This window comes from Diceros bicornis, chromosome 6 (assembly GCF_020826845.1).
Source record: "Diceros bicornis minor isolate mBicDic1 chromosome 6, mDicBic1.mat.cur, whole genome shotgun sequence".
NCBI classification, from domain to species: Eukaryota; Metazoa; Chordata; class Mammalia; order Perissodactyla; family Rhinocerotidae; genus Diceros; species Diceros bicornis.
In genome coordinates, this window is record NC_080745.1 from 10,924,613 (window position 1) to 10,939,966 (window position 15,354).

A 15,354-nucleotide genomic window follows, 5' to 3' on the forward strand; every position below is an offset into this window, starting at 1 on the left:
ATCGAGGACAACAGTATATTTCATGAGGTTGTTATGAGGAATAAAAGCGATGGTGCATGAAAAGCTCTTAGCAAGATGCCTGGGGCACACACAGAGCTCAATAAATGTTAGCTCTTGTTGTTATCCCTGGTGTTGCTAGTTGACCTCTGTGGAGCAGAATCAGCCAGGTACTGCTGCTGCCTTTGTGAAAGGTAATGAAAAAGGTCTCTCCCAGGGTGTCTTCCTGCCCTTCATAAAACCTTCCTGCCTTTATCAGTAGTACTGCACACAGTAACACTTCAGTCTTGTGAGTACTTCAATCTGCGTTAGTGTCTGCCTCCGGACAGGGGAACATATTGATTCATCTGCACAGCTAGGCAGTTTTAGATAACAGCTTTGGATTTAAGACTGTTCACGGTTACCTTGTGGGGAAGGACTCGGGGTAGAGCTGCTTCACTTTTCATTTTATAACTTTCACTACTATTTGAATATTCAAATCATACACATGTATTTTAACAGGGGTCTCTGGAGAGAGCAACTATGGGCCATTTATGAATTGATGTGCTTCATTAGTGATACTAGAGGTTTTTCTTTTTATTATCTGCATTATGAAAAACTAATTATTATGCAAAATACAAAAAAAAGTCAGGTCTCATATCAGAGACTATTGCCTAGGTACTTTTCAACACTGAAAGTTAATATTTTATTCTTTATTGGTTCCTTGCAGAACTCTCAGTATCTTTAACGTAACTGGACAAAAAACAATTTTCCTAAGCAATTTAAATTATTATCAACAGTGCTAAACCCAATTTCTTCCAACTATAAGCCAGAAAGTTCACGTTCAATTTTTATTTCTTGTATTTAAAATTTGAACACTGCCAGTTTCACTGGAGTTTAATACACATTGGTGCTTATCCTCCAATCTTTGATGCCCCAATTCCTGCGAAGTGTACTTTGCATACTGAGTGAGCCCTAAGTGTTTGTCTTCCTGCACATGGGGTTTTTACTGCCAAAGCAATCCAGCCAGATGGATTCACACAAAGAGAGGGGAAGAACCACTGACAACCTGATGTAGAGTCTCCACCACCATCTTAGCTCTTCACTCCCTAGAACACTGTAGGTAGGGGAGTTTGAGACATCTGGCTTCCGTGAAATAAAAGGCCTTTATAATGGCAACACAGTTCCATATTTAACTAAAAAGTATTAAAAACAACAAAAACCTCAGGGTTAAGGGCTAGGGGGTAGAAGACATACAAATTACCTGTCTTGAACTTTCAGATCGAGTTAAATCCTAAATTTAATTTACCTACAAAGGCTACATTTTATCTTGTGGCAGCAGATGCAGACACATACTCACATTTTAAAAATATTAGAAAGAGTGAGTTTATTCAATTACCCAAGTTTCGATGGTTGTCAATTCAGCATAGCAGAAATAAGTCAGAAACTTTTTTCAGTGAAGGCAGAGGATGTCTCATTTTTAAACAGTTATCAGTACTTTTTGCAGTCTTCCCCAAGTGCTACCATTCACCACACAACTATTTCCTGGGGGCTGAGGGGTACTAATACTGCACCGGACTCCAATTCTTATCTGCCTTCCCTGCCCTCCACTCCTGCATCCGGTCACCAAAAGAAAAACAAAGACCATCTACCTCCCACTGTTTCTTTTCTTTTTGCATTTTGGCTCTTAAAAACAAGTCAATGGCTTAAGTAGAGTACACATTTTTTTTGGTACTGATAGTTGTAGTTAAATGAAAGATTCAGGGTCAATGTATGGGGGGGAATTCCATTTACCGCTCATCAACTTTATTTAAATGATGATAATTTTAGAAATTTCTATGATAAGAGGAAGAATCAGTTACAGGGAATTCTGACTTAATAGTTTCAATATGAAGACAAGGGGAGGTAGACAGGTTGGAAGAGAAAATTAAATTGCTCCTGCATCAACGAATCGCTATTATCAATCTGTACTTTTCCCCCAAATTGACTTTTAAATGATAAACCTCTTTCTAAAAAGGTAGACTGGTCTCAGGCAGAACCATAGACAATAAAATACGAAATTTATTCTGAAAAAGTTAACAGGAACAATCACCGATCATGTTTTCAAACACATAACCACCTTTGAAAAAGTCTTCTCAAAGCAGAAATTCCCACCATGTTCATCTTTGCTGAAAATATTAAGGCCTCTCTTGAAACTTCCCTTCAGAGCCTATAGCAAATCCCTAATAGATGTAAATCTAATGGCTGCAGTTAAATATGGTATGTGGGAAAAGAGAACCACAAAAACAATATGTATCATTAAGTATTTACTTGGAATAAAGGACACATCAGCCACGGCCGGGTCTTAAAACCACCTGTTTCCCTTACAGAGATTATAATTAGATGTTGCTTTGCTTCAACCTTGAGAATATTCTGGAAAACTCAGGTATAAGGTCACTCTTGAGAAAGATTAGACACAGAAAGCTGAGGGTTGGGAAAAGGATGAAGAGGAGCAGACAAGGTCTTTTTGTTTTTGTGAAGAACATTGGTAGAGAAGGCAGTTGTGAGGGTGGGGAGAGAAAAGTGGGCTGAAGTATCCTTAAGAAGGAAAGATGTACTCAAGTTCATAGGGATTATCCAAGATATCTTTTAAAATCTCAATCACCTAATATATTCTGTATTTCTAGGACCAGAGTGAAACAAGGAGGCTAATAATTTTCCTATAAGTCAAAAAAAATGCTTTAAACGTTTAATTGGAAGAAAGAACATCACTGACAAGAAGTTCCTCTTAGAATATACACTTTCTGCAATCGCACGAGGGTGATAAAAGGGTAGGAGGATCCTGGAGTGTCAGGAAAGCAAAGCATGGAAGACTACAAATTTTGCCGATTTTTGCTGATGATCCAAATTTTGCCGATTATCTATTTAGTATACTGTTATATTATCTTAAGCACATTAAAATATTTTTAAGGGCTTTCATAGCTATGTAATCCTCCCCAATCTTATTCTCTCCATAAAGTCCAATTCCTTAAGATAATAAACTTTCCATTTTATAGAGGCCAGTTTTCTTTCATATTATATTATCTTGCAATGCTTGCTACTATTTATTACTCGCAATCCCGTTTCTCTGTTTATATGCTGGGAGTTAACAGCGCTTTCAGTAGATGCCTTCCTGTAAATGGGATAAACGGGAACAGAGAATTGCATTCACACTCTAGTATAAGCAAGTGCTACAATCACACTGCTTCATTGTGGCTGATGCAACGTGTTGCTAGGTTCAGTATTTTGGTATTAAAACTGCTGTGGCAACAAGAGGAAGAAGATTGACAAACTATGGTAAAGTTTAGCTGCTTTCGTGAGCTTGTGGAGTTGTGATTTATAAAGATAGGAGAGGGCTTGGCATACAAAGAAGAGAAGAATATAAACAACTTTAAGGAAACTAAATTAGATCCTGCAGAAAAACAAATATACTGGTTTATTTGTGTATCTTATAAGCGACTGGAAGATACTGCCAACAAGAGAGTAATATAAACTGGATGTCCATTTTAAAGAAATATTGCAAGTGAATATTTGCTAACTTGGCCTCTTCCTTCAACATCCGTGTTTGCTTTTCTTGGGAGTCTGAACTTGCATACTTGGTTTAGAGACTAAGGGAGTGTTAGGAAGAAGGAAGGCGATGTAGGAGACCGACAGTGTGTGCATTTTATAGAATTTCGGAGCTGGAAATGGAAATTAGAGATCAAAATGGTTCACACATTGGTTTTAGAAGACGAAACTGAGAGCTAGAGGATAATTAAGATCTAAAGGTACATCCTAGAAGTGGGTGGGGTCAATGCAAATTTAGCAAGTAAAAGTAAATCATTAAACAGTTTGAAGCAACCTTTGTTCCCAGGGCTGGGAATGCCAAGAGAGCTCAAATTTTTCTGGTTGAGAGATTTCTAAAAATTATCCTTAGAAGTCAGCTGGTATAATAGAACACTGGACCAGGCTTATGGAGACAGAGGGTCCAGCCCGACATCCTGTGTGCTTATTGGCCAACAACCTCCAGTAAGACTCTTCACCCCCAGGGGTCCTTTATCTTATATATTTTTTTTAATAGAAAAAAAGTTTTGTCCTTTCCATTTTAGATTACCTTTAAGCATCTCAAAACATGTACTGTGCAATTTACTGGGGGAAAAAATGAAAAAAAGCTTTTATTTGCTCAAAGGAAGCAGTGTGACTGCAAAAGCCAAATCTACAGACATTCAAAAATTTAAAATACAACTAACGTGGTGACTACCAAATAGTAACTGACTCAACTCCCTACTTCACATACTTGATCTTTTCCCCAAGCTCAAATCTGGTGCTAGCTAGGAGTAGCACACACCCCCAAGGCTATTTCATTCCATTGGCTGGCGGGCCATCCTGCAGCATCTAGATTTACTGTCAGGACGCCCGGTGTTTATTCGTCAGAGACGGTACCCTGCTCACGTTTCAGTTTTTTGTTCTTGTTGTACAAAACAGAAGCTGTCAGGGTAGAAAAACAACTTAATTTAAAAACTCAACGTGTAATTAGTAAATTCATTTGGTTAATAAAATTGTCTAGATTTCAAACCTAGAAGGCAATTCATTTGTATATTTCTGTATCATCTATCACTGATGTAAATAAAAGAGCGAAAAAAATCCGAAAGTAATTATTTCATAGTTTGCATTCGGGTGAGTCACAGAAGCCCACAAAAACTCGCAGGGACACGAGATGGGCCGGTCATTCCCTCTTCTAGAAGTGCATTTCGTCAGGACCCACCCTGTGTGTTACACACCCTAGGATCAAAAGAAAAGCGGTGCAGTGTCTATTCCGCAACCAGTATCAACATATGCAGAAACCCGGGATGATGGCTCACGGGGGAGGGAGACAGGACTAACTACTTGGTGGTTTTAAGGTGGAAAAATCACTATCCACCCGAGCCTGCCACATCCGGGGGGGGGAGGTGAGAGGGAGCGTGGGCGGGGGGACAGTGCCCGCCCGGGCCGGGAGGAGCAGTGGCCCCCGAGCATGCAGAAGGGGGGCGGGCCAGGGCCGCGGGGGAGGGCGCGAGGGGCTCACCTCCCTTGCAGGGCGTGCGGTGCTGGCTGTGCTGGGCCCGGTAGCCCTCGATGACCTCCCAGGAGCCGTCGTCGCGCCGGATGGGGAAGGACAGGCTCAGCACATGGTTGCAGGGCTTGATGATCCGCAGGATGCCGCGCACCCGGTTCCGCTTCTGCTCCTCGCTCTCTCGGGTCTTCAGGTCCTCCACCAGCTTGTCCTCCACGATGCTGGCGCCGCGGTCGAAGAAGCCCTCCACCATCTTGAAGAAGTTGGGGTCGTCCTCGCGGTCGGCCGCCGCCTCGCTATAGTGTCGCCGGGCGGGCGGCGCGAACCCCGGCTGCGGGGCGGCGGCGGGCTGCCCGCAGGCCCGGCCCAGCAGCGCGGCCGCGTCGGCCGCTGCGGAGCCCAGGGCGGAGGGCCCGGCGCGGGACAGCAGCATCGCTTCGCCCAGGCAGCGGTACATGGCGGCGAGGCGGAGGCCGCGGAGGAGAGGCGCTCGCGGAGGGCCGGGGACGGCGGCAGGGAGGAAGGGCCCGGCGTGGGCTGCCCTTTTAAGCCGGAGCTTCCTGCCTGCCCGGCTGTCCCCTCCCCTCCGGCGCTGGCCGCCGAACCCGGAGGACGGACTTCGGGGGCCGCGGGCCCACGTCGCCTGTGAATGGCAGGGCGGGGGCGCGCGCCGCCCAGGGAGCCGGGCCTCCGCCTTCGCCGCGGCCTCCCCGGCCTCCCTGGCGGCGGCGCGTGCCGGCGGGGGCGCTCGGGGGCGCGCAGGCGCGGGGCGGTGCGCATGCTCGCGCCGGACGGGGGCGGGGCGAGTGCCCCGCGGGCGGCCCTTCAACTCCAGGGAGGCGGCCTCTCAGGTCTGTGCTCGGCCCCGGCCTCGCCCCGGGGAGGGGGCCTCCGTGGGGAGGGGTTTGCCGGAGGTGGGGGGACTTGCCTGGGGAGGGGGCCTGCGCGGGGAGGGGGTTTGCCCGGTGGGAGGAGCCTTGCCTGGGGAGGGGGCCTGGGCGGGAGGGGTTTGCCCGGGGGATGGGGCTTGCCGGGAGAGGGAGCGCGGGAGAGGGGCCTGCGCGGGGAGGGGCCTGCCCGCCTTCGGGGCCCGCGCGCGGTGAAGGTGGTGCGGCCTGGCGGCGGGCCCGGGGCGGTGAGTCATGGGTGTCCCTCCTTTCCGCCCGCGCGCCCTCGGGCTAGGCGGCCGTCCTGCCACCCCGCAGGCCTGTCCTCCTCGGTCCTGAGGGCCCGCGCCGGGCGCCGAGACCCAGAAGCGGCGGTTGAAGCTCCGGCTAAGGGCTCGGCTTTATGCGCTGTGTTTGCGTAGAGTTTCTTGTCATCGGAGCTGGATTTTGGAGGTGGCTTGCAGGAACTGGAAGGGAGAAAGCCTGGGAGCTGGGGGATTCCTTACCGACTGGCTTTTACCACTTTAAGTTTTAAATTTTTGTCCCTTACAGCCACTCAACGATGTTGACATAAAATAGTTGTCTACATCACTGTCGTATCTTTCTAAAATTTACTGATTGTGCTTCCTCTTTTCACGTATATGTTCTTGAAGTAGCCTAAAAACAAGGACACTATACAAAGGCAGTAATACTCCAGGAAAGTCTTTCTCAGTAATATATGTGTGAAATGGTCTAGAATAGGATTTGTAAACTTTAAGCTGCATAAGGGTTTAATTATGTGCTCCCACGTACTTGATGAGAAAGGCTAGTTGTACGCTCCTGTGGGTGCGTTAGATGGTGTCTAATGACTCAGTCTTTAAGACAAGCTACCGAAGGCCGCAGGACCAGCTTTAGCCGTCCCAGTGTACTTGGGTGGTTTTAAAATGGCACCTTTTTGACTTGGAAAACTACTTTGCTTCCTGATATTCGCTTAATTCGTCTATTAGAATAAGGAAGAGAATGTTCTTAATTCTCACTATACTGCAAATTATAAAGTAACAACCTCTATCAGTTAATACATTCATGTATCCTCAGTGTACTCTCAAAGCAAAATAAAATGGAACTTATTTGCTAGATAAATGATAGTTGTTATTTATATTTGTATTGTGTTTTTTGGTGAAAGGTATTTTCTGAGCTGAATCCTAATTTTGTTTTGTTGGTCAAGATGAAGGTACCAAATTTTCACTTGATAGTATTATCATTTTACATTGCACACACACAAAAATCCCTGAAGTTTCAGAATAAAGTGATTAGCATCGGTACACATGGAATTTTTTCTCTTCAGATTAAATTCTTTGGTATGTTTTGAGGAAAGCGGTTTAAAACCTTAGTTTTATTGCCCTTGTTTATCTCTTTCTTTATAACCATAGCCTTCAGAAAAATAAATATTTAACTTTGCTTCTTCCAAGTTTTGTTCACCTAAATTCAAGAAGGTGGAAAGGCTAAGGAAGGAGTAAGGAGATTATTTTTAATTGAGAATCTCCTAGTGTAGATGTTTTACAAAATGGCTGCACAAGAACCCTGTAAAGTAGATGTTTTTATTTTTAAAATCTTCATTATGTTTTTTAATCATATACAAGTTGTAAAAAATTTCAAACAGTACAGATGGGTTTAAAAAAAAAGACTGAAATTATCCAAACACTATTCCCGCCTCTTGAGTAAGTAGTTGGAGTATGTCTTTTTTGTTGTTGTTGAGGAAGATTAGCCCTGTGCTAACATCTGTTGCCAATCTTCTTCTTTTTTTTCTTTTTTCTCCCCAAAGCCCCAGTACATAGTTGTGTATCATAGTTATAGAGTTCTAGCTCTTCTATGTGGGACGCCACCTCAGCATGGCTTGATGAGCGGTGTGTAGGTCAGTACCCAGGATCCAAACCAACGAACCTTGGGCCACCGAAGCTGAACATGTGAACTTAATCACTGTGCCACCAGGCCAGCCCCTGGAGTGTTTCTTTTCACACTCAAGTAGGTATTATAATTACTGATTTAACAGAAGGGGCAACTGTAGCTCACAGAGACCAAGTAAATTGTTGATGATCACCTAGCTGGTAAATAGCAGACTAAGGGCCGGCCCCGTGGCTTGGCGGTTGGGTGCGCGAGCTCCGCTGCTGGTGGCCCGCGTTTGGATCCCGGGCGCGCACAGCCGCACTGCTTCTCCGGCCATGCTGAGGCCGCGTTCCACATACAGCAACTAGAAGGATGTGCAGCTATGACATACAACTATCTGCTGGGGCTTTGGGGGAAGAAAAAAAAAGAAAAAAATAGCAGACTAAGATTCAAACCTGGCTATCTGACTCCAAAATTATGCTATTTCTCCTATTCCACAAAATATTGTAAATATTTATTGCATTTAGGGCAAAATTATTTACTGTGATGTAAAGTCTAGTGAGTTTCAGCTTTACATTGATGATTGCCTTTATAAAATATACAGATATTTTGCAAATTAAAGTTTAATTATTAGTAGTAATTTTCAGTTCAATAGGAGGCTGGAATTTAACTTGAAGAGAATTTGGGTCATTTGAACGCATTCAACAAAGACAAATCGTTTTTCTGCCTTTGACTTTTATGAGTTTTCCTTAGCTCTTTTAAAATTCCAGGTCTTTTCTCCTTGATCCATAGCCTGCTTTTGTGCTTTCAAGTGCTTTTAAAAATATTTTAGAATTATTTTAGGATTTAGAAAGACATAGCATATAAATGCATGAACAACATAGTCGTTTTTGAGAATAATTTAATTTGAATCGTCTTCATACTCTGTCAAAAATCGGTTGACCTAAATGTGAGGGTTTATTTCTGGACTCTTTAGTCTTTTCCACTCTTCCTTTTGGTACTATCCTTATGCTAGTATCACACTGTCTTGATTACTGTAGCTTTGTAATAAGTTGGGAAGTGTGAGTCTTCTGACTTTGTTCTTTTTCAAGATTGTTTGGTTATTCTGAGTCCCTTGAAGTTTCATATGAATTTTAGGATCAGGTGGTCAGTTTCCATAAAGAATCCAGCTGGAAATTTGATTGGGATTATGTTGAATCTGTAGATCAATTTGGGGAGTAGTGCATTTTAACAATATTGCGTCTTCCGATTCATGAGCATGAGATGGCTTTTCATTTATTTAGGTCTTTTTAAATTTCTTTCAGCAATGTTTTGTCTTTTCAGAAGATAAGCTTTGTACTTGTTTTGTTAAGTTTATTGCTAAGTATTTTTTTCTTTTTGATGCTATTATAACTGATTGTTTTCTTAACTTCATTTTCAGATTGTTCATTTTGTAGAAATACAATTGATTATTGTATATTGATCTTTTATGCTTCAACCTTACTGAACTCATTTATTAGTTCCAATAATTATTTTAGTAGATTCTGTATACAAGATCATGTCATCTGCAAATAGAGTGTTACTTCTTCCTTTCCAATCTGGATGTGTTTTATTTTATTTTATTGCCTAATTGCTCCTCATTCTTTTTTACTTTTGCATAGTACTTCATTGTATGGATGTGCCATAATTATTTTTGCTAGTCTCTCATTAAATGAACATGTAGATTGTTTCCAATATCTTGAAGTTACAGCAGGACTGCAGTGAGTAACCTGTTACACAGAATATCAGTTTTCAAACTCTGTCATCTCAGGACTACTTTACCTTCTTAAGTATGAGTAGTGAATTTGAACTTAGAACTTAATAGTCATCAGAATTGTGTTTTCCTATAAAATTGCTTAGTTCATATTTGACGTAAATTGTCACCCTATCTAGATATTTAAAATGATATAATAAAACCAAATGATAGCACAAATCAAATATTTAGTTCTTTAAATGAGGGCTTTTAAAACAAGGAACTAAAAATCTTGATTTTTCTTTTTTTTTATCAGCTCCCCATGTTACTAATTTTAATAAGTTTTAGGTCACAAGTAAGTGCTTGTCAGTTCTTCATTAACCAGCCAGATGAGTGGGGGAAGAGAAGAGTACCCTATACTAAGAGAACACCATATGCAAAGCCTGAAGATGAAGGAGAGCGTGGTTTGAAAATACAGGGTAGCGTACAACTTTGGTGAAAAGAAATTTGATCATCACAACAGTTTGGCTTAAACAGCAGTTTGTTTGAAAATAAATATCCCATAGTTCTGGCTTTTTCAAGTATTGGTAATTTTGGTGCATCGTGGATTTTTTTTCAAAGCTTTGTGTCATAGTTTTCAGGGAAATTTTTTATAATATTTGCTTTTTTGTTTCTAATTAATTTTCAGAAAAGTTTGTAATTTTGATTTTTTTCCCTTTAGTGAATATGTTTGTGTAATAAGCAAAAAAGAATAAAGAAAACTACATCAAAGAAAAGGATTTGAAAATTTCAGGGTTTGTAGTCTTTTTCTTCTTAAAAAAGTGTTTTTTCCTAATAAATCAAGTGTCAGTTATATCTGCTTGGCTAGTTTGGTTAAGTTTTCATTTTGCTGCATTGCTATTCAACAAAGGTTTTATCAACTCTTGCTGAAGGGTTCTTTCCATGTTGTGAGTAAACATAAAAAAACAGTAGGATCTTTATTCCTTTAAGCATAGCATGCAGGAAACAAGTGAGGTCTCTTAAAAATTAACTATACTAAAGTACGATTCTGAACTCGCCTTTATGTAATTCATTATGTCTCTTGTCTTCTTTTTATTGTTTTTTAATTGAGGTTTTTGTTTCCTTATATATCCTGTATGTTCTTCGTTTTCCTGTATATCCTTCAAAAGAATAGCACATTCAGTTATTCATCATTCAAATGCTCACCATTCAGCTCCATTTATTAATCTATGTGGATGACCCTTTACAAAAGCAAATCTTTATTCTATCTTTAGCATTTTCTCTTTGGAAATTTTAGTTGTGATTTCAATATGGGATTGCAGTTTGAATAGTAAGAAAGTGTAAGCTAAAAATTGGGACACATCTGTGATGCTGTTAAAAGCAGACATAACTGAAAAATATACTGGAGAAGCAAAAAGTCCCTTTCCATTGACCATCGCAGAAGAGTTGCAGAAGAAACAGACTTTATTGTGAAGTATAGATGTGAGTGTAATTACAGTGAGTTTCCCTCTTAGTGAAAGGCAGAAAAGAAAAACGTGAACGAAGCAGGAGGGATCAGGGGGAGACACTAATAATGGCTGGAGTCAGCTAAGTAGCAGCCGTCTCACCTCCTGGTTGGGGTAGCATGGAGCAAACAGATGTTTGCTGGCTGTGTTGGTTAGGATGCTTTGGCCTTCAAGTAACAATATCTGCGTAAAAACGGGTTAGACTAAAGCCGTAAACTAAGATAACTGATATCAAACAAGAAGCCGGAGGCAAGGGTATTTTGTTGTTGGTACAGTGCTCAGTGATACCATCAGGGACCCAAGTGCTTTTCTCTGTGTTATATTCAGCAAGTTGGTGGTATCTTTCCTCGTGGTTGAAGGATTGCTACAGCCATTCCAGGGGTCACATGTAGACACAGCTAAGTACTGTGTAGAAGAACAGCAGTTTTCTCCCGTACGTCTCTCTTTGTTGGTGAAGAAAACCTTTTCCAAAGGCCTGCCAACCAGCTTCAGCTCTCTTAGGCCGTAGCTAGGACCAGGTTATATGCCCATGCCCTTGCTGTGAGGGAGGCTAGAAGGAGGACTTTCTGGCATTTTGAGCTTCTGAAGTACAGACAGGCTCTGCTAGCAAGGAAGAAAGGGTGGAAGGCATGATTGTTAAGTTGGCAACCAATACTGTTTGCTATATTTGCCAGAGAAAATAACTGACCTGCTCTGAACTATCTTATTGTGGTAATATTTGCTTAGAATACAAGTGCAGTTTAAGAGGGGTGAAACATTCTTAAATATGACCCTGAGAGTTGTGATGCTTGCAGTTTCATGTTTTCTGCATTGAGAAATCTGTATATTCTAATTCCCTTTGGAAACTGTCATTGTTTCATGTTCTCTACATTGAGAAAATTTGCAGAGTCTAATTCCCTTTGAGATCTTATATAACAATAGCTTTAAGATTATGCCTCTTTTTTTGAACAGTTTTTTACCATTGACAGCTTGTAAGGCAATAACTCCATATTGTGGTGTTTACCCTGTTGCCAGACAAGTGGACAGAACAGAAACCTATTCTCAACTTCTGGGGAAAATTTGGAAATTATAATGAAATATCAAGTGCTCAAATAATTTCAACAGATTTTTAGATGAAGCTGTCATCAGCAGCCTATTGTCATCGATGTAACACAGGCAAGTGGCTTAAATTAACAAGAGGACTAATCTGGCTTTTATGTTGAAATTAGAAGTTCTTCTTGTCTTTGTGCTAAGGGCAGAAGTGAAAGTCTAATTGGAGTCTCTGTATTATAGTAACATACCATCAGAAGCACAGCATGGGATAAGACTATTTTGAAGATACATGGGGTGGTTATGTAAATGTGCCTTTACATGGTTTTGTCCTGCACAGTTTCCTCATCAAATGTAGAATCTTTATGATTGCATTCTTGGAGGGCCATCTAAAACCAATGAAGCACAAAGGGATTACATTTTATATTCTAGAAATTGATATCTGCCAGCCATCCACAATGAAACTTCCAGTCAGCTATTAAAAAAAAAAGAGTGAAGTGTCAGTGAACAAGAGTAGGTCAGTGCTAATATAGAGATAGAAGTATCAGGACTTTAAGAATGGGAGAAGTTGTGATGAGAGCCTCAAATTAAAGCAAGTATTTATCCCTACCTTCGTGTATTTTTTCTAGGTTGGATATAAAATGAAATTATTTTGAATAATAATTATTTGGAATGCAGTAGGCCCCCCTTATCCATGGGGGATACATTCTGAGACCCCCAGTGGATGCCTAAAATCACAGATACTACCGTATCATATATATACACCATGCTTTTTTTCCTATATGTGCATAGCAACGATAAAATTTAATTAATAAATTAGGCACAGTAAGAGATTAACAACAATAACTTCTCTTTGGCATATCCAAATTGCCAACATCACTACTCTTGCGCTTTGGGGCCATTATTAAGTAAAATAAGGGTTACTTGAACACAAGCACTGCGGTACCACGACAGTCAATCTGATAACCTAGATGGCTACTAAGTGACTAACAGGCAGGTAGCGTATACAGTGTGGATACGCTGGACAAAGGAATGACTCATGCTCTGGTGAATCTGTCCTGCTGGATGGAGTGGGATGGCTCAAGATTTCATCATGCTGCTCAAAACAGTGGGCAATTTAAAACTTACAAGTTGTTCACAATCATACGTGGGAGATATTGCAGGTTTGGTTCCAGACCACTGCAATAAAGTGAATATTGCAATAAAGTGAGTCACTCAAATTTTTTGGTTTCCCAGTGCATATAAAAGTTATGTTTACACTATAATGTAGTCTGTTAAGTGTGCTATAGCATTATGTCTAAAAAAAAAATGTACATACCTTAATTAAAAAATGGTTTATAGTATTAGCAGAGGACATGATTATATATATAGAAAACCTTAAAGAATCGACCAAAAAATTGTAGAAATAATTATCGAACACAGTAAAGTTGCACAGTACAAAATCAACATATGAAAATCAGTCTCATTTATACACTAACAACAAACTAGCAGAAAAGAATACAGTCGCATTTACAATTGCAACAAAAAAAATAGAATACCTAGGAATAAATTTAACCAAGGAGGTAGAAAACCTGTACACTGAAAGCTGTAAGACATTGTTGGAAGAAATTGAAGAAGACATAAAGAAATGGAAAGATTTTCCATGCTCATAGATTGGAAGAATTAACATAGTTAAAATGTCCGTATTACCTAAAGCAATCTACAGATTCAATGCGTTCACAATCAGAATCCTGATGAAATTTTTCATGGAAATAGAACAAAGAATCCTAAAATTTATATGTAACAACAAAAGACCCGGAATAGCTAAAGCAATCCTGGGAAAAAAGAACAAAACCAGAGGTACCACACTCCCTGATTTCAAAATATACTAGAAAGCTATAGTAATCAAAACAGCATGGTACTGGCAGAAAAACAGACACACAGATCAATGGAACAGAATTGAGAGCCCAGAGATAAACCCAAACATTATGGACAGCTAATCTTCGACAAAGGAGCCAAGAACATACAATGGAGAAAGGAAAGTCTCTTCAATAAATGGTTGGGAAAACTGGACAGCGACATGCGAAAGAATGAAAGTAGACCATTATCTTACACCACACGCAAAAATTAACTCAAAATGGATTAAAGACTTGAATGTAAGACCTGAAGCCATAAAATTCCTAGAAGAAAACATAGGCAGTATGCTCTTTGACATCAGTCTTAGCAATATCTTTTTGAATATCATGTCTCCTCAGGTAAGGGAAACAAAAGAAAAAAATAAACAAATGGGACTACATCAAACTAAAAAGCTTCTGCACAGCAAAGAAAACCATTAACAAAATGAAAAGATGGGCCAGCCCAGCTGCCTAATGGTTAATTTCCATGTGCTCTGCTTCAGTGGCCCAGGATTCGCAGGTTTGGATCCTGGACGTGGACCTACACCACTCATCAAGCCATGCTGTGGTGGCTTCCCACATACAAAATAGAGGAGAGTGGGCACAGATATTAATTCAGGGCAACTCTTTTTCAAGCAGAAAGAGGAAGATTGGCAACAGGTGTTAGCTCAGGGCCAATCTTCCTCACCAAAACAAAAAAACCCTGAAAAGACAACTCCTCAACTGGGAGAAAATATTTACAAATCATATATCCAATAAGGAGTTAATATCCAAAATATAGAAAGAACTCATACAACTCAGCAACAACAACAGCAAAATAACCTGATCAAAAAATGGGCAGAGGATCTGAACAGGCATTTTTCCAAAGAAGATATACAGATGGCTAATGGGCACATGAAAAGATGTTCAACATCACTAATCATTAGGAAATGCAAATCAAAACTGTAATGAGATATCACCTTACACCCACTGGAATGGCTATTATTAAAAAGACAAGAGCCAGGAGCCCAGCCTGGTGGTGTAGTGCTTAAGTTCACGAGCTCCACTTCAGCGGCCCGAAGTTCGCAGGTGCGGATCCCGGATGTGGCCCGATGCACCACTCATCAAGCCATGCTTTGGCGGCATCCCATATACAAAATAGAGGAAGATGGGCACAGATGTTAGCTCAGGGCCAATCTTCCTCAGCAAAAAGAGGAGGTTTGGCATGGATGTTAGCTCAGAGCCAGTCTTCCTCACAAAAAAAAAAAAAGAAAGAAAGGACAAGAGCCAGCCCTGATGGCCTAGTGGTTAAAGTTAGGTGCTCATTACTTTGGCGGCCCGGGTTCACTTCCCCGTCGCAGAATTGCACCACCTGTCTGTCGGTTGCCATGCTGTGGTGGTGTCGCACATAGAACAACTTACAAGTAGGATATACAACCCTGCATTGGGGCTTTGGGGAGAAAAAAAAAGAGGAAGATTG

At 41.0% G+C, this 15,354-nt stretch overlaps 2 protein-coding genes across 3 annotated transcripts in view; one reads left to right on the plus strand and one right to left on the minus strand.

The window, feature by feature from the left end:
- GLUD1 (glutamate dehydrogenase 1) overlaps positions 1 to 5,678 on the minus strand; it is a 40,927-nt gene extending 35,249 nt beyond the window's left edge. The window contains exon 1 of the mRNA XM_058542829.1: positions 5,039 to 5,678. Within this exon, the coding sequence (XP_058398812.1) occupies positions 5,039 to 5,483 (445 nt within the window). The 5' untranslated portion in view covers positions 5,484 to 5,678. The remainder of the gene's footprint in view (positions 1 to 5,038) is intronic.
- A 155-nt stretch (positions 5,679 to 5,833) lies between these two features.
- The window catches only part of SHLD2 (shieldin complex subunit 2), a 101,009-nt gene continuing 91,488 nt past the window's right edge, over positions 5,834 to 15,354 (plus strand). Inside the window, exon 1 of one of the 2 annotated variants that reach the window (XM_058542831.1) lies at positions 5,834 to 5,877. The gene's annotated coding sequence lies outside the window, so the exon portion shown is untranslated. Of the gene's footprint in view, positions 5,878 to 6,177; positions 6,367 to 15,354 lie in introns of those variants that run through there. The other variant, XM_058542832.1, reaches the window with a different exon arrangement.